General features: G+C 35.7%; 1 protein-coding gene across 4 annotated transcripts in view; it reads right to left on the bottom strand.

Moving 5' to 3' along the window:
• Positions 1-19,650, bottom strand: part of ITPRID2 (ITPR interacting domain containing 2) — a 39,403-nt gene extending 19,753 nt beyond the window's left edge. For all 4 annotated transcript variants that reach the window (XM_046018147.1, XM_046018151.1, XM_046018148.1 and 1 more), the window contains exons 1-9: positions 19,295-19,650; positions 18,889-18,934; positions 15,883-15,932; positions 15,004-15,060; positions 12,381-12,420; positions 12,196-12,294; positions 10,822-11,030; positions 8,993-9,693; positions 2,763-2,835 (exon numbers count right to left, since the gene is read on the bottom strand). In XM_046018147.1, coding sequence (XP_045874103.1) covers positions 2,763-2,835; positions 8,993-9,693; positions 10,822-11,030; positions 12,196-12,294; positions 12,381-12,420; positions 15,004-15,060; positions 15,883-15,932; positions 18,889-18,934; positions 19,295-19,505 — 1,486 coding nt within the window. In that variant the 5' untranslated portion in view covers positions 19,506-19,650. The remainder of the gene's footprint in view (positions 1-2,762; positions 2,836-8,992; positions 9,694-10,821; positions 11,031-12,195; positions 12,295-12,380; positions 12,421-15,003; positions 15,061-15,882; positions 15,933-18,888; positions 18,935-19,294) is intronic.
• Between the last annotated feature and the right edge of the window lie 2,813 nt (positions 19,651-22,463).

Genomic DNA, 22,463 nt, shown 5'->3' with positions numbered 1-22,463 from the left:
AACACCACTCAAGGTTCTCTCTGCTGAGATCTGCTTTATCTGTAGCAGTGTACAGTCTGTGTTGAGTTTGCCTCTGTGGTTAGTCTTGAGTTCACACACACTAGGTCAGATTGTAGGCTACTCGGGCTTCAGAGCAGGTGCTGGGCAGTGGAAAGAACAAGGAGGCCTGGGTTCAAGTTCCTACTTTATCACAATAAGCAGTAACTTCTCTCCTCCACAAAACAAAATAATTCTTCTATCTCTCACAGGGTTACTTTAGGAACTAAATAGGGTATAAGTGAAACATTCTGTAAACTGTAAATCACAATCTATGTTCTTTAGTCACACATTTCACAAAAAAACACAGATCTCCACAGAAAAAGGTGGAATTAAAAACGGTCAGACCGGGGCGCCTGGGTGGCTCAGTGGGTTAAAGCCTCTGACTTCGGCTTAGGTCATGATCCCAGGGTCCTGGAATGGAGCCCCGCATCAGGCTCTCTGCTCGGCGGGGAGCCTGCTTCCCTTCCTCTCTCTCTGCCTGCCTCTCTGCCTACTTGTGATCTCTGTCTGCTAAATAAATAAACAAAATCTTAAAAAAAAAAAAAAGGTCAGACCTCTGTGATAGCTGAAAAGATTAAATATTATTTCTAATTAAAAACCAGGAAGTTAGAGCAAAACATTAAAGTGAGAACAAAACCAAACCTAGAATTTGTATTTGTCTAATATCATAAAGACACAAACAGAACACTTATATATTCTATATAAGATTAAAGAAAATTTATACATCCTGAATAAGGAAAATGTTTGATTGCTCTCAATATAGCTTACTGAATGTCAGTTGTGACAAAAGTTGAGTCACTAAACCTCTCTAGGCTTCAGAATTTTTTTGGTAAGAGATAGAACTGGGGTAGGAGTAGAACAGAGGGAGAGGGAGAGAGAATCTTAAGCAGGCTCCATACCCAGCTTAGAGTTCAATATGGGGCTCAATCTTACCACCCTGAGATCATGACCTGAACTGAAATCAAGAGTCAGATGCTTAACCGACGGAGCCACCCAGGCACCCACAGGCTTCAGTACTAAATCCCTGGACTGGGTATGAGATTAAGATTACTGTAAGTAACTTCAAAAGTCCTAGGACTAAAGTGCAAAGTATTTTTATGCATGTAATATATTCATTTTTATTAAACTTGTGAAATGCATATTTTACCAGTGATTCTAATTCTGTAATGATAACCTAAGATACTTTCATTATCACATTATCAAAATTTGATAGGCTGTATTAAAAAATGATGAAAACACTATATTGCTCCTTCTCATGCACGTACAAAACCATGGTACTCTTGATTTATAAAAATGTGATTCATAAAAAGGTCAACATTTTTACTTGTACCACCAGAAATAAGAGATCTCTTCTTATTGGGAAGAGGGAAAAACTCAGATGTGAATGAATACAAACCATGCTCTGTTTTTTCTACCACAAGGACCTTGATCTTGAAAGATCCTGAAGTACTTACATATAGTTTTCAATCCCCTTTTTTGATGCAGGGCAAGCTATTTTTTCCAATGTATTCCATGTCAACCTAACTAAAGGAAAAATTTCTTGATGGCTCTGAACCATGCTTTATAGCTCAGAAACACATGCATATATTTATGGACTTAAAAGGGGGGGGGGAAATTAAACAGGAAAAGTTCTTTTTGTATCTGACCAGAACTATAGTGACCTATCTTGTTTCTTAGTACCACAATGCAATACAACAAAAATTATATGCAAATTGTCTCTTACAAAGTCATTTTAGAGATCAGAAGAGAATAAACATGCAATTTCCTATTCTAGGAACATACATATGAATCCTTGTTTAAAAAAAACCAGGGTGGTTCAGCATGTGTAAGCTTTAAAAATCAACAGTCCTACCTTCAGTGGTCACTTTAACTTTCTTACTTCTCTCTCCTTTTCTCTAAATCTCAAACGCTTTGTGACTTTAAACATCAGACATGTTTTTCTTGTTGCAAATTAAAAGTGAAAGAAATGGATTCAAAGGTTTTGGTCAATAATTAATAATTCGAGAGAAGGATAGTATCTAGAGCCACTCACCTTTGATCCATAGTTTGAATTTAACTTCACTAGCTTTAACCAGTAATGAGAGATTGGTATTTTTTGCTAGAGGCATATTCATGTATATATTTAGGAGACATGTTTAAATAATGAAAAGCAGAGGTGGATAATACAAGTGTGTATTCTGGGGTACCTGGATGGCTCAGTCAGTTAAGCGTCCGACTACTGATTTCAGCTCAGATCACGATCTCAGGGTTGAGATCAGGCCTGCCTCGGATTCCGCACCAGGCATGGAGCCTGCTGAAGATTCTCTCTCTCCCTCTGCCCCTCCCCACCTCACTTGCACAGGTATGCCCCCAAAAATAAATAAATAAAATCCTTAAAATAAAAAATACAAGTATGTATTTCAATCATAACCATGTAAAAAGTAGGCCTCTATCTGTTGCTCTATCACTTCCCATCCAGCCCATATACAGAGCTAAAAAATAATTAAGATTACAAAAAAATGGCATTTCAGGATAGGCAAACTAAAATTATATTATATGAACACCAAACTCTTCAAGAGGTTACAAAAAAATTCTATAACCAAAGTATAATTGAGAATGCATTCCTGTTCTTAACCTTCATTTTACACTTACAGGTACTCAAACACTGATAGATAAACCCCTTTTCCAAATCAATTAATGACACTGGTCATGTGTTTGGGAACCAGTGGCATTAGTCTACTTACCTCTTTTTGATTTTGTGAGACCTAGCTGGTAAGCAGCTGGAACGTGAGGAGCTTCTCCCTCTGTACTTTGAACCTAAAGAATGGTTTTAAGTAGTTAAAACTTTAAAAATCTATGGCAAAGAAAAATATTTCTTGATAATTATTAAACAAATCAACATAAATAAAAGTAGGAACCAAAGCTTTATATTTAAAAAATGCAAAGCATCTTATCTCAAAATTGTGAGAATGCCCCACATCTTTATTTTATGACCTATTTTCCAGTTAACAATAGGACTACAATTTGTAGCTAGCAATGAGAAGTGAATGCATGTATAAAAACTACTTCATTAAAAAAAAAAAGCTGCTATTAAATGAAAAATAGAGCCCTAAGAAAAAGTTCTATAAATGTTAAAATTCCAAGTGTAAGGCCAATCCCAGGATAAATGTCAGGACTTTGCAGGAGATCACGACTGATACACAATTGAGGCAATTACAAGTCTTGCATCTTTAAAAAATTGTGTATCATGCTCCCATTACAAAATTTTATAAAACCCCACAAATTTTGAGTGTCTCAAAAACCATACTTGTATAAAGACTACTTTGTCCTAACATAAGAGGTCTTTAAAGATGTAACTTGGGAGTTATAAATAGAAAACATGTTTCATCACAGAACTAAAATGTTGAAAGATTTTAACCATAAATCCTCCCTGAAACTTATATTCAGAGAAGTTATCAAATACAAAAAAGTTATTTTTTTACGATATTTCCCCCCTACACACCTGCACAACTACATACTTTAGGAATTTTCAGATTCTTTATTCACCACACCCATCCTATTTCCCAAATACTCTAATATAACTAACTCTATATTGAGATTAAACATTTGGGGAGGGAGAGACACTAATACCTAACACTACTCAGTAATGAGTAGTACTTAAAATAACAAACAGCATCCTAGAAAAGTAGTCAAACTAGCCAAACAGGGTTTTCAACCCTGAACAAATGAGAAAGCAATTAGCAAACAGGTTTTAGGTAGAACCCTGGTATTTTTCAGCTATGAATCCATCCATGAATAAGAAATATCCCACAGGAATGACAGTGGAATGACAAACATGAAAAAAAATCTCAAAGGTTAAAGATATTATTACCTAATTTAAAAACTGCTCTGATTTGTGGTATTTTTGTTCGTATAGACAAGTTCGTATAAACAAGATTTAAGAAACTTTAGAGAACTAAAACACACTGGTCATTTAAAATCATCATCTATAAATTATTATATAAAATAGTTTCCACCCTCTTTGTTATTACTGAAAAATTATATATATATTTTTCAAAACAGCAGACATAAATTCAACAGGAAAACCATTGTTATGCGTGCAAGGAAACAAAATAAATGCATTTTCTTTTTATATTCAACAAAAGGTCTATTATTAGTCTTTATTTAGGCCTACCCTACTTCAAAGAGTTTTCTGTTAAAGTAAGAATCAAACAGACTAAAGAAGTATAACAGAAATCAAATGCCTCTTTAATTATACTCTAGGAATCTCAGTTTAGGCAGGGCATTATGACACACCAAACTATACTCTCTAATTTTTAAATGTAGAATTATCATATATTCCACTCCTTAGATTTACAAAATTAGTCACAAAATAATATGACTTTAATGAATATATATCTTCAATATACTATCTTTCAAGATGCTACTCTATGGCAAAACAAAACAAAAATAAACTACAAAAACTACAAACTCTATAGTTAGTTCAAAGAAAAGGACCCTTAAAGAAAAGCTGAGAGGATCATATTTTACTAATAAAATTACTAATGTCAGGATTTTTCTTCCCACTTACTCAATAAAATCATTAATCACTTGTTGAAGACTGAAAATGAAACGACATGCTAGTGGTAACAGTTAAATTTCGTAGCTTAGTATGTGTTATTACTGGTCACAGTTGTGTGAAGGAAAGCAAATTGGAGACGGAGTATAGCAGAGAAAATTATGAAGCAAATAAAACCTGGATTTATTTATGTGGCAGGATACTCAAGAGTTTCAAATCCTCAATTCTCATCACTTGCTACAGATTGCCTTTCATTAAGTTAACTCTAGCTAAATACTGATAACTGAATTGAGTAATGGAAAACAGGTGTGCAACTACACAATTTTCTTTGGTCTCTGGGTAAGTTTGAAACTTTCCATAATAAAAATTACAAAAAAACAAAACAAAACAAAACAAACAAAAAAAACCCCACCACTCTAAACCAAATGAAAAATCGCTTGGTCTCAGTGTTTTGAAATTTTAAACTGTATGAAAATAGCTTTAAAGTAACACTGTATTTGCATTATTTCATTTTTAAAAATGTTCTAACAAAACGTTTATTAAAACTGTATCTTTGTGAATCAATATCCTGCTACCACAGCAGGCACCTACTTTGGCCCTTTTTTTTTTGTTTTTTTTAACATGTCACATTTGTCCTAATACACATTTTCCAGGCACAACACTATTGTGCGGTGTTCTATAAAGCAACAATACATGGAATGTTCTAACTCAAATAACCCTTCCTCTAAAGTTTAAAGAGATATATATATATAGCAGTTTTTTAAAAAAAGAAAATCAAAACTGGAGTTTTAGAAATTCTAATTTTTAAGGACATCTCAAAAAATTCAAATGAAAGCATTATTTTTCTAAAGAAGTAGTATGGGGCTGTACACCAAATGACTTAAGTTCTTGTCCAGTGTCTTACACTGTCAGCTAGGCTGATCTTTTACCAAGTGGTATGGTGTAGTCAAATGCAGCAAGTTTATACAAACACCTGAATTCAAGTCTTATTCATGGCACTTGCTGGCCAAGTGGCTTCCCCAGTTTATTATTCTGCATTTGTTGCAAATTTTTATTTAAAAAAAAACCTTTCAGGTTTTACTTACAAGGTTTAGTTTCTACTATCAGGTAAATGCTTATATAACAAAAGTTAATTTAAGTCTTTTAGATAAATGTCAAATAAAATTTGGTGGTTAATTGGACTTCAAAAAAACAGACGGGTGCTTGTATCGTGTTAGAGTTCATATCTTATTGCATTCTGTTCTCTCTAAGACACAATGCTTGTCTTCAAAACAGTCAAATTTGAAAGGCTAAAGGAACAACTTAACTATCTCTCAAGTATCTGACTGATTTCAGATTATTTTAATTCAAGCCAATAAATAAAACAAAAAAGAATTCTAAAATTCAATGACTAAAAAATAAGGAGATATAGTAGATCAACAATCAGGAGAATTAGAAACACTAAAACTTCAATAGCTTAAAAAATTATACACATGTCAGGTAACAGTACCTCTATTTGAATATAAATTTGTAGAGTAAGACACAGAACAACCCATTTACAGAAATAAACAGCTAAAAGTTCTCTTTCTTCTAATATTTAAGTATGAGAAATTTTTCCTTTACACCTAAAAGATGAACAATTGCTTACTGAGTAGGATCATTTTGGTTTAACTGTGGATCCTTCATACTACAAATCTATGGCTCTAGACTGTTATCATGATGTACTTAATAAAAATTAGCTATTTTGAGAGGAAACAAGAATTATCTAGGAAAGTCGTTAAGAATTAGAAAACTCGAGAGGAGGGTTTTACAACTTTTAGACACACTGAAAATTACAAAGAGTTTACAAAACATTTTTTTTTATAAGGCAAACTAACTTTTAATTGAAAATAGTCTCTGGCCTTTTATTTATTTTTTCTTAATGTGAGAAGTAATCACTCTCACTCTCTCTCCAAGAACTGAATCAGTCTTGTCATCTATTTAATTCCCCTTACGTTGAAGTATTTCCTGTCTTCACTCCTGGTGACTGTCAGAGCTTACCTTTGCCTCAGAAGGATGAGGCAGCGTCATGCACAGAGTCAGGTCTGCAACATTTTCTCCCACCTAGCTACCCAAAGCAGCTGGCATTCAGTTGATCTGTTTGAGAACTGGTTTAATGAGAGACAGAAAGGGAGTGTCCTCTAACTTACATTTATTTGCTGTTTTTACAGGAAGAAAGTTCCCAATAGGAATAAAACCTCAAGGGAAAGGAGTTTAAAAGAAAAACAGCAACAACCTACTTTGAATGGGATCTAAAAGTTTGCTTCAGTAAGATTGTTCTCTTCATTTGTCAGTATAATTCAAGTCACACTTGGGAGAAGAGGAAATTAAAGAAACACATTATTTCCTTTCTTTATCCATTGTTCTACAAGCTCTCTTTAAAGTTCCCAAAGGGATAAAAACACAGTTCTAGGAGGTTTTTATCTATATTTAAAATACATCTGAAGAACAAGGATTCGTTATCCTTAAAATTCCCCATATTAACAACGCAGTCATGGTTGATCATATCCATATATTCTTTTTTTTGAAAACAAAAATGTTGTATTATTCTTCAACCACCAATGCCTGTAATTTTGTATTTAAAAAAAAAAAAAAAAAAAGCTCACTTCCAAGTGAGCTTCCATTACCTTCTTCATTAATTGCTTTTGCCAGCAGAGGGAGCAAAAAACCCCCACAAAACCCCCACACATTAAACCATTAAATGTTAACCTGCCACCAAAGCAGATCTAGTACTTTACAAATGTTTTAAAGACTTTTGTGTATGCTAGCAATAATTTAAAAAATATATAGCTTAAAATTCAGGAACTCTAGGAATTAAAAAGCAAATTAAAAAGTGTCTTCTCATCAGAGTCATCTGTATTAGATTTGCAAATATCTAACATAATTTGTTTAAATTTTCATACTCTGCTATTAAATTAAAACACAGAAACCCACTGACATATCTGTCATAGAAGAGGGTCCCTAACGAAAGGCAAGTAATTACACTTTAATTATTAATGGTAGGACAGATTTGGACCAAAACAAAGTCAAAAGGAATCAAATAATAAAACAGAACAAAAAGAGTTTTTAAAAAAAAAAAAAAAAAAGAGGTTTTTTTTAATGAAGTAGTCATCTTATGAACTCATTATAATGAGAAATACATCAGAAATTAAATAGAACTATAAAGAATATATGAAGAAATAAGGGGAAAAGAAGCTTACAAATAATGTAAACTATTTCAAAGGACTGCTCCTCTCCCTTTTCATTTTTTAGTTAGAATTAAAATACTAAAAGATAAATTCAAAGACATCAAAAAAAGATAAATAGCTATATCAGCAATACAACTTTTGCAGTAAATGAAAAGTCTTCACTAATGTGAGAGATACATACTCAACAAAAGGACGTTTATGAGCAGAATCAATTATCCCATTTTTCAACTCCCTAAAATAATAGCATGTGATTCTAAAATTACTGGGAGTTACTATGATATAACTAATGCCATTCTGCAATAAATTTTAAAAAGAAAACTGCCCGTTATGTAACTTTCAGCCATACTTTTCATCAGTATATGTGTGCCTCAGTTTCCTCATGTGTAATATAAGACCAGCACTGCCTACCTCACAGACTAAAGAGAAAAGTACTTCAAGGATCTGGTACAGTGCCTGCCACAACATAGGTCTTGATAAACTTCAGTTTCCTGTCTCAAACTATACAGTGCCAAATTTAAGTATTAGCTCTGGCCATTCAAAAGTAGTTTTAGTTGACCTCATCGAAATGAATCTCTATCTTGCCCAATATGTAATTTATGTAAATGCAGTAGTATCTCTAGGTAGGAAAAAAAAAAATAACCAAACATTGGTGTTCTGGGCTTGCAGAAATTATATTCAATGGTGTTTCAAACCTTCTTCCTTGAGGTTCCCTATCCTCCCGTTCAGAAACATACCATCTTTGGGTTCTTCCCAGTCCCATGCCAAAAACCTATCTTTCTCAAAGCCTTATTCACACTTATCCTTTCCACTAAGATACTTTGAGAAAAGTGTGCCTAAAGGCACATAGAAATTTAGTAGCAAAAAAAGAACTCAAACTTCTCTTTTATTTCAGAGGCTGTTTCTAACTATTATGCAATACTGATTTTAATTTCATGGCATCAAACGGAGAAAGGGGGCTAAAGTTCAAGTATCATCATGAATAACAGAGGATCTAGAGGAGCTAATGAACTGTCACATTACCCTGGCAATGCATAATCCTGTGACCAATTCTTGGTTCTTGAAACACAGAACTAAAACTTGAGAAGTCAAAATTAGGATGATTTTCTTCTCGTGTAAATCTATTAGCTATCTTTGTTTTATAAACATATTTTTGGCATTTTTTTTTTTCCTAACTCATTATTTGAAACAGGTCTCAGTAATATTTACCTACCTCTTCCATTTCAAAGGAGTCCTTTTGCTGTGCCATTATATTTCTTATGGATGGGATCGTAAGAGGTGCACATGGCTCTTTCTCAGGTGTGGACACATGGGCACTTTTCACCTCATTGCCATTTTCTGGCTCACTGTGCCTGGACATGTTGAAATCGTTACCTAAGTCAGATTCTACAATACCAGATTCCTCACCCAGTTTATTCGCATGACTTTGAATTTCTTCACTTTGTTCACTTTCAGTTTTTTGGTTAAAATTCCTATTGGCTTCATCACAAAGTCTATCAACGTCAGCATTCTCCATAACAGCTGCTGAACTACCTGATACTTCTTCTTTAACTGTAGCCAACATAGAAGATGAGTCTTTCTTCTTTACAATTTTTTGAGACTTTTGATCATTTTTATTGCCACTTTCTTCCATCACTGAAACATTTGGGATCTTTCCTTTTTCGATTGCTGGGGAAGGACTACTACCTTCTCCTTTCTCTGTTTTATCAACACATAAATTTAGTTTTGATAGTGTTTTCATTAAACGATTTGCAGTGTTACTTCGGGTTAAAGGTGGAGGTGAGTCTGTCTCCTTGTTAGAAGTCACTGAAGACATACTCCCAATTCTCTGGAGGGGAGTCCCAGAGACTTGAGAATATAAAGAAGAAAACGCATTGGCCACAGTAGTAAGCACTTCAATTTGACGAAAACGACCTACAAAGAGGAAACAACGTTAATTATATATATATATCTGTTTATATGTGTATACATATATATGTATACATTACTAAAACGTATATGTATACATATTACTACTTTCCAGAATGCCAATAATTGAACTTAGACCACAAAGATCTGGTTATAAAACCAGAACTTTTTTCCTTATCCAACATTTAAAAGTTCTCTACATTTACTGGGGAGAGGGAGGAAGATTTTTCACTGTAAGCACTAGAATTTATGTTTTAAGAATTTATTTAAGAATTTATGTTTTATGGGGCGCCTGGGTGGCTCAGTGGTTTAAGCTGCTGCCTTCAGCTCAGGTCATGATCTCAGAGTCCTAGGATCGAGTCCCACATCGGGCTCTCTGCTCAGCAGGGAGCCTGCTTCCCTCTCACTCTCTCTGTCTGCCTCTCTGCCTACTTATGATCTCTCTCTGTCAAATAAATAAATAAAATCTTTAAAAAAAAAAAAAAGAATTTATGTTTTATGACTTAAAACCAGAAAGAAGCACAAAGTATGACAACTCTGAATAAAACAGAAAGGACCAGCTATTGATCAACAGCTATGATTCTGTTTTTATGTCTTTGACTCCATTAAGACTCTTCCAAATGTTCTCAAGAAAATGTACGTAAGTATGCATTTTATACCTAATTGTTGGGAAGGGGGAGGTAGGATTGGATTTATAAACCTCTTAAAACTGTTCCAAGGACCACCTAGGATCCCATTTTTTGGAACTTCTGTGCATCAGAGAAAAATAAGATACAATATAAATAAAAATTGGCAAATTAGCCATGCTATTTTAGATATATAGAAAAGCACCTAAAATTCACTGACTTTATTTAATAGTAACAAGGCTCTCTCCTACTTCTTCCCTCTTTGAACATCAGCAATCTGGAGGTAAGTTTAAGATAAGTACAAGGTTCTACTGTCAGTTATAGTAACACTTAAGAATGAGAAGAGGGGAAGTTAACTTCTATAAACAAAAAAATAAAAATTCAGAATAAGTAAAATAGCTATTGTGTTAACTTCAATAATTAAGTTTCCAGTGCTATTCCTAAAATTTAATAAGGTTTTAAAAAATAAGACCATCTCACTCTGGATGTTAATATTTAAAAACCTTACTTGTTAAAGCATAATTTGGGTTTTCTACTTCCATCCGTTGCATTTGAGCACTCAAAAAGACTTTAATATCTATCCCTCTGGCAAATGATGATGAATTAAAAAATCTGGAAGGAATTTTAGAAGCAATATCTGGTTCATCTCGTCCAAATCCAAGATTATAAAGAATTTCTTCAGGATCTTCCTCATAAAGTTCCAACAATTCTGAAACACTACAAAAAAAGAAAAGAAACATCAAGATATAAAATAAGTTTATAGTCCACATCACATTATAAAAAAGAGCTTCTGCTCTTTACACCATTATTTATTTCAGCATCTTTGTATTCTGTGTAGTAAATGTGACATAACTCTTAAAAAGAGCCCATTCTTTCAAACTGTTAGGACTGGAAAAAAGAGCTAGTTCCTGATCAGATACTCAACAAGACTCCTAAAATGATTCCTCACCTTATTTTTTTTGTCATTTTAAAAGAGTCCCAGTAAAGCAGCTAAAATAATTAGAGGACAGCTGAGAGAGAATAAGGAATAAACAGACTAAGAAAGAAATGAAAAGGGAAAACACACTGGGAAGCTGGTAGCACAGGACATTCTGCAGAATTTGAGCTTTTCTGCTATCTTTGGCTGTCACTGAAGATGCAATACAGGTAACAAGCTGAACTCAGAAAGGGAGGGAGGGGCCTACATTCAAATTTTCTCTAACCACTTTCACTCAGGAAGTAGGAGGAGTAAGGAAGGTATGGAGAGAATGGGTTATTCAAAGGTAAGTTCTTGCTCTGATTCCATAAAGAATTAAACATTTCTTATCTCTTCTTCATAGCAGTGATAATCCACCTTAGGAGATTTACTGAGGAAAATGTTAGAGATGAAACTTGAACTGAAGAAAATTTCAATTCGTTTCAGAGAAAATGCTCAGATTCCAATATAATAATCTGCGTAACAATTTAAACTGGTCCCATAGGCCCATGTACTTGCCTATTTTAATATATATTTTGAAGAAATTTGATTTAATGTGTTGAAGATAAGTCTATGCTTAAATATCAAACTTTATATTAGAAAGGTTATTGACTTTTTTTATGTTAGAGTAACTCAAGACCCTAAAAAAAAATTGGAGAATTTTGGAAGAAGTTATTCCACTACGGACTTCCTCTTTCAAGTTGTTGATAAGGCTCAAAATACTCATTATAACAAGAATTCCAGCATCATTATAAACACATTTGCTGCTTTTTCTTTAATCTTAACCTTTTTTTAAAAAAAGCAATGAATGCAACATTTTGGATTCTTTTTGATTTCATACTATCAAGCCAAATGCAAGACTAAAAAAGTGGTAAGAATAGGTCATCTATAACACAATGTAACTAGTATAATTTCAGAATAAGTTACCTTGAAACTGTCCCACTACTTTTCCCAGATCCAGTGGAATTCATACTTCTTCCTTTCTGATGAAACTGTAGTCTTCTCTCTTTGGCCAAGATATTATTGCTATAAACAAAATTAGACTATATAAAACCTTATTTTCATAAATGTTCTTCATTCTTGAAAAGAGAACAAACAGCAGAGCTACGTACCAGTTTTCAATTTGAGTATCCGTTTCATGGAGGTGGTTGGCTACAGGTAAAAGAATAGATGCAGAGCAGAATTGTTAGTAGGACAGTAACTGTGATACAGTCATTAAGAAAGAAGATTCGCCAAATATTACAGTTAAATGCCTACTATCCCAAACTCTTGTCTTGGTTCATTAAATCTAAATCATTAAAAGTCTCATACAGATCAATACAAACAAAACAAGTAACTTCAGGAAATTGTTTTAATTTGTTAGCACTGTGTAAAACAACTCCCTTCACTAAATGTTTAAAATAAAAGACATACAGATAACCAATTAAATTTCTTTAATAGTTCGAAATAAATAAGAAGATACACAGCATCTGTAGTAAATGTGGTTCTAATTAATATATTAAAAGTTGTTATTAAAGAAGACCTTAAGAGCAAAATCATGATTTAGCATTATTTAAGTATGGCAACAGTATACATAAATTTCCACTGTGCTTTCTTTTTTTTTTTAAAGATTTTATTTATTTATTTGACAGAGAGACAGAGAGAGAGGGAACACAAGCAGTGGGAGTGGGAGAGGGAGAAGCAGGCTTCCCGCTGAGCAAGGAGCCAGATGTGGGACTAGATCCCAGGATTCTGGGATCATGACCTGAGCAAAAGGCAGCTGCTTAACAACTGAGCCACCCAGGTGCCCCAAAAGCACATCCACTGTGCTTTTTAAAAGGCTAAAAATTCATCCCAGTTACAACCAATTTTTTATGTATCTACTTTGAAAATTTCTATTCATTTCGAAATAAGTTTTCTTAAGAAGTTACTTTTTAGTTTTATTCTAGACTTAAACAGATAAGTATTGTTAATGTTAAGTTTAAAGTGAGTTAAACTGCTTGCATTTAACATTTATAGACAAATACAAAGAATGGGAATAATTACAAACATATCTATTTCAGTATCCCAGATTTTTTTTTTACTTCTGATCTGCAAAGTCATGGTAATTTTTTATATTTCTTTGTACATCCACTCAGAAAGGTGCCTAACATATTGCATTCAATAAATATTTACTGAATGAATGAAAATAATCTTGATATAATTTTCAGTATTACAACATAATATTTCCATTCTTCTCTGGAACTTCCTTTTAGGTTTTGGTGTCCAATAAACTCAATCAATATGGATGAACAGGCAGAACAGAAATAATTTTTAGGGCAGTGAAAATACACACATGATATAATGATAGATAACATGTCATTATACATTTGTCTAAACCACGGAACATACATGACCAAGAGTGAACCCCAGTGAAAACTATGGACTTCAGGTAATGATGATGCCTCATTACAGGTTCATCAGTTGTAACAAATGTACCACTCTGGTGGGGGAAGCTGATAATGAGGGAGGCCATGTATATATTTAGGCAGAAAGGACAGGAGAAATATCTATACCTTCCCCTCAATTTTATGAACTTAAACCTATTCTTAAAAAAAATAAAGTCTAAAAAAATTCCATATTGTGAAATTAAGTCAGATGTCAAAAATGCTATTTACAGTTAACACTGAAATGCATTTTAGTAAGGGGCTGACAATATGCTCAACTGTACTAATTGGTAAGCAGTAAAGTTTAACCTCTTTACAGAGTTTATTCCTTGAAAGCACATTAATTGAAATAATAAAACCTAATATATTCACATATTTAAAGTTGAAGATTAGAAGTTTCTAAATAAGTAATCTATCATACAGACTGATTTAAAACAGCAAAAGATCAAGGATATTACATTCAATGGATAAATTCACTAGTCATCATTATAATTTAAGAGATTTACATTTTAAGTCTTTTATAATTTGAAAAGATTTAATAACATTTTTACTTTATTTAATTTACAAAGATTTAATAAAATCCTCAATTCTTTTTGATAAAAAGCACACATTCAGAACCCAGCCACACAGCTACCAATAATCTTCCAATACCAGTAAAATAACAAAATAATAAAAATGATTAATTCTACATTGTGGAAAACTTTACTATAAATCTACTGGACTAAATAATAACATCAGTGAAAATTTAAATATGGCACAATGTACTTTTAAAATATTAATGCAGTCTGAAATAGACATCAGCATAATGATTTCTAATTAAATTCTAATAACTTTATTTTGTTTTTGTCCTTTAGTGCGCTAAAAATCTGGAAAAAGAGAAAGGGAAAAAGATAGGAAACACTTGAATACAAAGAGAAAGACAGGCCACAGCTGTAAGTCTGACATAAGGCTACCTCATACTAAAAATAAGCTTCAATTTAGTCTTCTCATGTATAAATATTTAAGTTTCCTTCCTTCTGGTAGGGCAATTCTTCCCTCAGTTCTATGACCATTGTTTGCCCCCAAACAGTTCCTTTAACCAATTAAGTCCAAGGAAGACATGAACACTTCACAGTGGTTTTCAGGGCCATTTCTACAAGCATCCTACAAGCTCTGACTAGATTATTAACATATAAAAGCTCTGTAAAATGTGTCTGAGCCATTTTCAAGACCTTTAACTTTGGCTCCGAAGGCTGTACACCTGAAAGCACTGGTGGTTTTTTTTGCCTTTTTTTTTTTTTTTTTTAAATTTTAAACCTGTATGGAATACAGTACTTCCAAACAAATATACCTTCAGCTCCCAAAGACAAATCATCTTCAAAACTGCCTCCATTTCTCACAAGTACACCTGAAAGAAACATTAGAAGACTCATCCTGGTGTTCTGTTCTTCTAGATCCCCATATGAAATCATAGTTTTAGCTAAAGCAAATTGACCAAGCAAAAAAATAAGATACAATAAAGTATTTCAAACCTGAATGTACTCATCATTCTGATTATATCATTTCAAAAATCAAGTATAAGCTTTACTCTATCGCAAACAAACCATGATTTGCAGCCACGTAAAGTTGCTAAAAGCCCCCATATAGGCTGTTTTATGCTATGTCTTTGAAGATATTCATTTCGCTAACATCTTATCCAAGAGTTTCATGGAAAATCAGATCCTGGAACAATCATTTTTTTTTACCTCCCTTAACAGTCAGGAACTCAAGCTAGACTTTTCTAATACTATAAATGTTTTTTTACATGCCTTGCCACTACCTGCACATTCTTGTTGTACTTTGAACTTTAGAATTCTGTCTTGCACAGGTGGTAAAATTTCAGGTGTGGCAATTTCAGTTAATGTAAGCAAAGAAATGCTGCACTAAAGCTGACCCAGTTCACTTACTATTTTTCTTATATTTCCATACCATATTTCTACATTTCACCAGTCTTCATAACATCTGACTAGACAAAAATATGAGTTTCACACTGTGGAAATTCAGTAATTTGCTTAAACTATCCACTGTTTATGGTTTATAACAAAGTTTCTTTCTTTTGGCTTTTCTCTCAGAATGGCACAGTTTATAAAGTGAACATTACTTTTATAATTTATATATGTATACATTCACTCAAAGGACAAATAGTAGGGCTCTCATAAAGAGCATATTTAGAAAGGCATCTTTCTCTTACCCTTGAGCGTATTACTGCTTTGCTCATCCAATGAGGCTCCCAAAGGGGTACTGAAACCACATAAACATATAAACCTTAGTCTTAAAAAGCTATCTGGAGGGTTGTCACTGCACAATTTTACACTTAAAGGATCATAGCCAAGCAAGCTTCTAATCATAGTTTAACTCTCCTCCCCAAACACAAAAGGAATTCAAGTGTATTACATAAGTAATGTCCTACTAACTAAGCAAACACCTATCCTCAAGTCAGTTCACCAGGAATGATTTAATCACAAATTTGATCTGCCAACAATTAAGAGCAAGAACTGTAATTATGACTTTTCTTTACAAAAACAGAAAAAAAAGAATGTCAGCAGGCATTTAAGAAAATGTCTGCTCCCTTCAATCCTTTCCCTAGAAACAGGAAACAGAATTAAAAGAAAACAAATCTTTACTTTAATAAAATTTAAAAGTCAGAGTCTGGTTAGAAATAAGCTCAACAGTTTTTTTTAAAACATCATCTGTTAAACCTATCACCAGCATTTTAGAGCATTGCTCAATGCGTCCCTTACTCCAACTATCTTTTTTGGTCTAAATGGAGAAGTTTAAGATTTTATCTGTTTTTAAACTATGAAATATATATAAATTCATTTAACTCTAAAAACTAAAAAGTCAGCTTGAGAATCAACCTTAGAAGCAGCCATTGCTAAAATTCTTTCACATTCTTTCTGTTTAAACACAGATAACTCAGAAATCTTTTTTTAATGTGAAAATGAAAATGTTTTTCATTTCTTTCTCAAAACTAAATTATATTAAGAAACTTGTTTTATTTTGAAAGTTCTGTTTTGTGATTTGAACCTTTCATCAGTAACAGTTTATACCTGTTAAAAATTCACTATCAGGTATAGGATCATAAAAATATCAGTCTCAAAAAATATTAGTGAAATGACAATTTAATGTTAAAACTTTCTGCAAGCAAATATACAAGCATTGGCAGTTCTTTGAAAATGTAAAATGGCAGTTCTTTTGAAATGTAAAAGAATCACAGCTACCACAGAGACAATAAAAAATTTTGAGCTAAGTTTTTTCATATATTTTAATAAAACTGGAATTTATGCCTTTATAAAGTCCTTCTTCTTGCCTGGGCTACTTTTTTAGGACAAAACAGTATATTACTCCTTCTGCAGATTTCTCTACGGGGGGGTGCACTAACAGAAAATGGCAAATAAAGAGAATGTAACTGCCATTCTCCTTCCGAAACAAGTTTCTCACTCTTAAAACTGCTCTCTTAGAAATTCTCTCAAAAACTATCCTTTCTTAGGTACTATTTCAAGCAATTTATTTCCACTTAGTCAAAAAAATGATCATCAAAATAAAGATCCCCCTTTAAAGGAATGACAAATGGTATCTTTATTCAGGACATGGACAGCAGTAAGAAAAAAAAAAAAGTAAGACTGTATCAAGGGGGAAAAGGTAGCTTTAGATCACTTATAATGTATAAAGTAGGTAGAGGCCTAACTGAAAAGGATCCTAAACTTATAGAAAAAAAAAAAACTAGAGTTGCATATATCCTAGTAGGCAAATCTGTGATTATATAGCTAACATTACAAGACTATTTATTCTAGCTTTCCCAGGTACAAATGAATGCCCTTTTTGTACAAAATAGGTGCAATTGTAAGGAATAAGAAGGAAATCTACACAGGAAACCTATGCGGGAAGGAGCAGCAAATTTTAGAATCTGTCTACATAAAATTAGCAATAAAACTTTTGGAATTTTCAGAGATGGTTTGTCTGATGAATACCATTTGCCTCCTGCATTTATCTTACAAGATAAATGTCCTATCTACTTGATATGATCGCATATAATCTTAATTCCTATACATCATAAAATAAACACAATGTGATTTTTCTCTTGCTGTTAAACATTATTTCTGATTCATCTTTAGAGAGAAGGTCCATATACTTCTTCATATTTCAAAGGGTCTAAGACACCCCCAATAAAGGTTAAGGAGTTTTGTACTGAAAAGTGCTTTGTAATTCATAAAATTACTCAAAAATCCAGGAAATTCATCAAAACAGGACATCAGTAGAGTAGTGGCCAATATTCTATCTGTGTTTAGGGAAGAAAAATAAGTTGGCATATATAAAAATCACTTCTTCTTCCTCCAAAATACATTTCCCTACCTCTGTAGGTACCTGAACAAAAGATTAAGAAAAGCCCAAAATAAGATGGCAAATATATGCAGAAACAAACACCTTAACTGCGTTAAAAAGTAACATTCTTCATATGAGATTTTACAAATAAGAAATAAACTGGAAAAAAATTAAATATAAAACAAGCCCTTTTTGACTGCAGTAAGATTTACTTGCAATATAATTCATCTCCTCTTGTACTTTATCAAAAATTTGTACCAGTTGCCAAAGCATGTAGTTAGATTTATGCCATCTGAATGCCTTCAAAGCTCTATTTCCCCTCGTGCATTCCAGTGTCATTTAACAAATGCACATCCAAGGAGTAAACTTCAAGAACAAAGCTAGATGGTTTTATAGCTGTCCAAATAGAATTAAGGCACTAAAGTAAAATTAAAGCCCAGTTCCTGTTAAGTAAATTAAATTCATCTAAAACACATTTGAAAGGGAAATAACTCCATGCCAGATATACAGATGTCAAAACAAAGGCAAAATAAAATACTGTGTGAAATGTGAAAATCCTTTCGAATAAAAACAAGGCAAGAATAATAACACTGCATGATTATTTGTTTCAGGTCTCTGATCTCTGATGCTAACATCAAGCACAGGGGCTGAAGCCCTAACAACTGTAAAGTCAACACTGTCACCAAATAATCAGCGGTCACAGCACTCCATTTCTAATCTTTTGGAGGAGGAAACTATCCGCCGGCTCACTTTCCGGCTTATAGCTCGCAACGGCCACGGGACCCACAGCAGCTGCAGCTCTAGTGACTCCGCTCGGGAGTGCCATCTCCGCGGATCTCCCTCTGGGTCGCGAGCCGCGAAAGCGAACACTCACCGGCAGTCCTTGAGCCATATCGCAATCTTCTCGTTGGGCACGTTTCCTGCGGGGCAGAGTGAGGGGACAGCTCGTTACCAACCCCAGGGGGACTCCCACCGCGGAGTCCACCTGGACACTCCCATGTAGGAAAATCTAAGGGGTAAATGCAGCCAAAGCAACAGGTCTTAGTGTCCATCTGAAGGGAAACGATATGGCACCGGGGTGTCTGTGTTGACTCTGGAAACGTCTCGCCAAGCGCAAGCATTTAAAGGTCCAATGTGTCCCCTCTCCCCCGGCTTATTAAGCCCTGGAGGATCTTCCAGAACTCACAGCAGTCGCCCAGGGCGCACGAGACTCTCCCCCGCCCGCCAGCCTGCACCTCCCGGAGTCCTCCGCCCGCCCGGGCTCGGCCGGGTGCACAGACCTCTTCCCGCCGCCGCCGGCAGCTTCGCGCGCGGGAGGTCCTCCTCGTCGTCCTCGTCCTCGTCCTGCGTCGTCGCTTCTGTGGACAGGTCCTCCGCTTCCGACGCCTGCCAGGAGCCGCGGCACTTAGCCCAGGCCTTCCTCCTGCGACTCGCCACTTGCCACTCCAGTTCCTCCTCCGCCTCCGCCGACGCCACCAGAGGCCGGTCCATGGCCGCACCGGGGGCTCCGCTGCCGGAGCCTGAGTGAGACACGGCGGCGGCGGGGACCCCCCGCCCCTACTGTCAGCGCCCAGCCGGGCTGGGGGCCCCGGGAAGCGGGAGCGGGCGCGGGAGGGGGCGGAGGAGGAGGAAAAGAAGGAGGAGGAGGAGAAGGAGGAGGAGGGGACGGGAGGGAGGGAGGGAAGGAAAGGGAGGGAGGGGGCAGAGGGCCGGCGCTTCACATGTAGCCGGCGCGGCGCGGGAGCGCGAGTGGCCGGAGCGAGCGCGGCTGAGAACGAGCGCCGGCCGGCCCGCCCGGGTCCCGCTCCCCGCTCCCCGCTCCCAGGCCCCCGCCTCTCGCTTCCTCCGGACAAGCCAGGGGCCCGGTCCGCCGCGGCGCGTCTGCGTGCCACGCCCCCTTCCGGCCGGGGGCGCGCGGGGCGGAGCGTGGCGCGGCGCGCGCGGAGTGGGACGCCGGGTCCTCCTGGCCTTGGCCTGCGGAGTGGGCGAGATTTGTTTGCTTGTTTGTTTGTTAGCGATCTTTGTTTCCTGTCAACTTCTCTCGCAGAAAACCTGTGGGAAGGCCAAGCGCCGCTCTTCATCGCTTCAAAACAAGTGTCGGTTTAGGCTCGCGGACTTAACTCAAGCCCAGGGAGGTTGAAGACGAAAGAAACGCGCGTAATTGGTATTTGTCAAATGTCAAACTGGAGAAGACCAAACTTCGTGAAGTGCTACTTTCATGCTTAAGAAAGTTATTTATCGTGGTTTTGTTATATATGAAAGTGAATTGAGAATGTTTAATCTGAAATTCCACAGTGAAGTTGGACATAAAGATGAAGGAAAATAGAGCAAAGAATGGCTGGGAGAGTGTAGAAATATTTGCTTGGATTTTGGTGTTTACAAGATGTTTCAAGAAACAAATGATGTTAAAGTTCAGGGACTCTTAAAAATGCGGTTGGTCATCCTCCTCCCCCACCCCCTTTTAGATCTCATTTAGTATAAAGACTAAAATCCTATTCAAATATCACACACCGACTTATGATGGTTTACCAGTGTCTACAAGATCATATCAACAATCCAAATAACTTTCCAGAACCACCATTATATTCTGGGCCTATGTAATGTATGTACTGTGAAAATAGAAGGGGTGCTAGAACACTGATACTAGCATCTCATTGTCTTGAAATTTCACTTTATTCTTTTTTTGAATCTTAAAAGACTTTCCAGTCTTCAAGAGTCCAATAGCAAAATGCCCCTAATAATGTAATGGCCCTTCAGAATAGGCTAGAGCCTAGTCCCCTGTAGAAAAGGTAAGCAAGGGAGAAAGGGAAGTAGCTGGAGAGGAGGCTCTGAAAGGGGTGGTCAAAAGCAACACAGAACAAAATATGCTGTCTTCACATTTTCATTCTGGGCCCGTCAGCTTCAACTCCATTATCCCCACGTGCTCTTGCTGTCTCTATATCCTTGCATCTCAGTTTATTGCTGTTCTTTCTGTGCCATACTTTCATAAATTTCAAGATCCGAGTCAGAACTTTTCCTCAACCACATCTTCCCACCACTTCTGATCACATCTCTCCCACAACTCCTTGATAGACAACTGAATGTCTAGGTCACTTATGTTGAGACTGAATTGTGCAATAAATAATATGGCTGGCCTTTGAGGGTGTATGTTTGACTTCCCAGCCACACTGTAAACTGTGAGAGATTAAAGAACATTATTCTGTATTCTTCTTGTACCCTCTATACTTCTAGTACAGTGCTAATCCAGAAACGATAACTTTACTGTTGAGGTATATGTTCTGTTCTTTATGTTCTTCAGGTTGGACAAATGGATAAAGTATTTGCTTCATGTTGTTTTTCTAAGGCCTAATTTTTTTTCAAGGTTTTAGACTGAAAGAACGTGCGCATGGCAGAATGGGGGTAGGGTCAGATGGAGAGTGAGACTCTTAAGCAGGCTCTGCTACCAGCACAGAACCCGTTGGGGCTGGATCTCACCACCCTGAGATCATGACCTGAACTGAAATTAAGAGTCTGGCACTTAACTAACTGAGCCACCCAGGTACCCCTCTAAGGCCTATTATTTTTTATTTAGGTTTGTTGTTTAAATATTTTTAGACAGCAAAGAAGTTTTGAGAAAGGCAACAGTGAACCATATTTTAAATTTAAAAACCAACCACCAGAGTCAAGCAATAAAGAAAGGGGTAGGGAGGATGCCAGCAGGTAACATTAGAATAGAATATAGAAATTGTTGAATCTCCAATAGCACAATTGTATGTTTTCTTCTACATGGAAATTTTTAATGCAAAATGTTGAGGGTACAGAAGTAGTTGGGAAGGAAATCCTTGAAATAGCAAGCTATTTTGAAACATAAAGGGTTTTAATTGCATTCTCAACTTTGAAATTTTTAAAAATGCCCAAGGTGTTTCATTTATTTAGCAATGAATGCCATATCACACATGAGAAGAGTCTTGTTATGTGGTTATTCAAGGATTTTCCCACCCAAAAGTACTGTATTTAGACCAACTGCAAATCCACACTGCAGAAGCTCTGAATAAAGAATGATGTCTGATTCACTTGTGCTTACAAGGTAGAGGAATAGACAAATTTATATAAAATGTGGATAATTCCATTCAGCAAGTTGTAGTGGAAACATTAGGGTCTTTGGTGTCAGACTGAACTTTGAAATCTGTCTCTGTGTCTTTCTAGTTTTATGTCCTAAGGCAAGACAGCTATTATCTCTGGCCATCACATTCCTCATCTGTGCAATAGCAATCATGATAACAACCTTCCTAAACTGATGTGAGCATCACATGGAATCACATGGAAGTAGATGCTCAGGATAGCTGCTGGAATTGTTATATTGCAGAAGGCAAAAATCAATTCTATAATAAGGGGATTGTTCTTATACTGGTAAGTGACATCTACATGCTAATGCAGATGAATTTTTTTAAATGGCATAATTTCAGACCA

The sequence above is a fragment of the Meles meles genome, chromosome 9, assembly GCF_922984935.1.
Source record: "Meles meles chromosome 9, mMelMel3.1 paternal haplotype, whole genome shotgun sequence".
Lineage (NCBI taxonomy): Eukaryota > Metazoa > Chordata > Mammalia > Carnivora > Mustelidae > Meles > Meles meles.
Note: the sequence above shows the minus strand (reverse complement) of the source record. Positions and strands in the feature narration are given on the sequence as shown.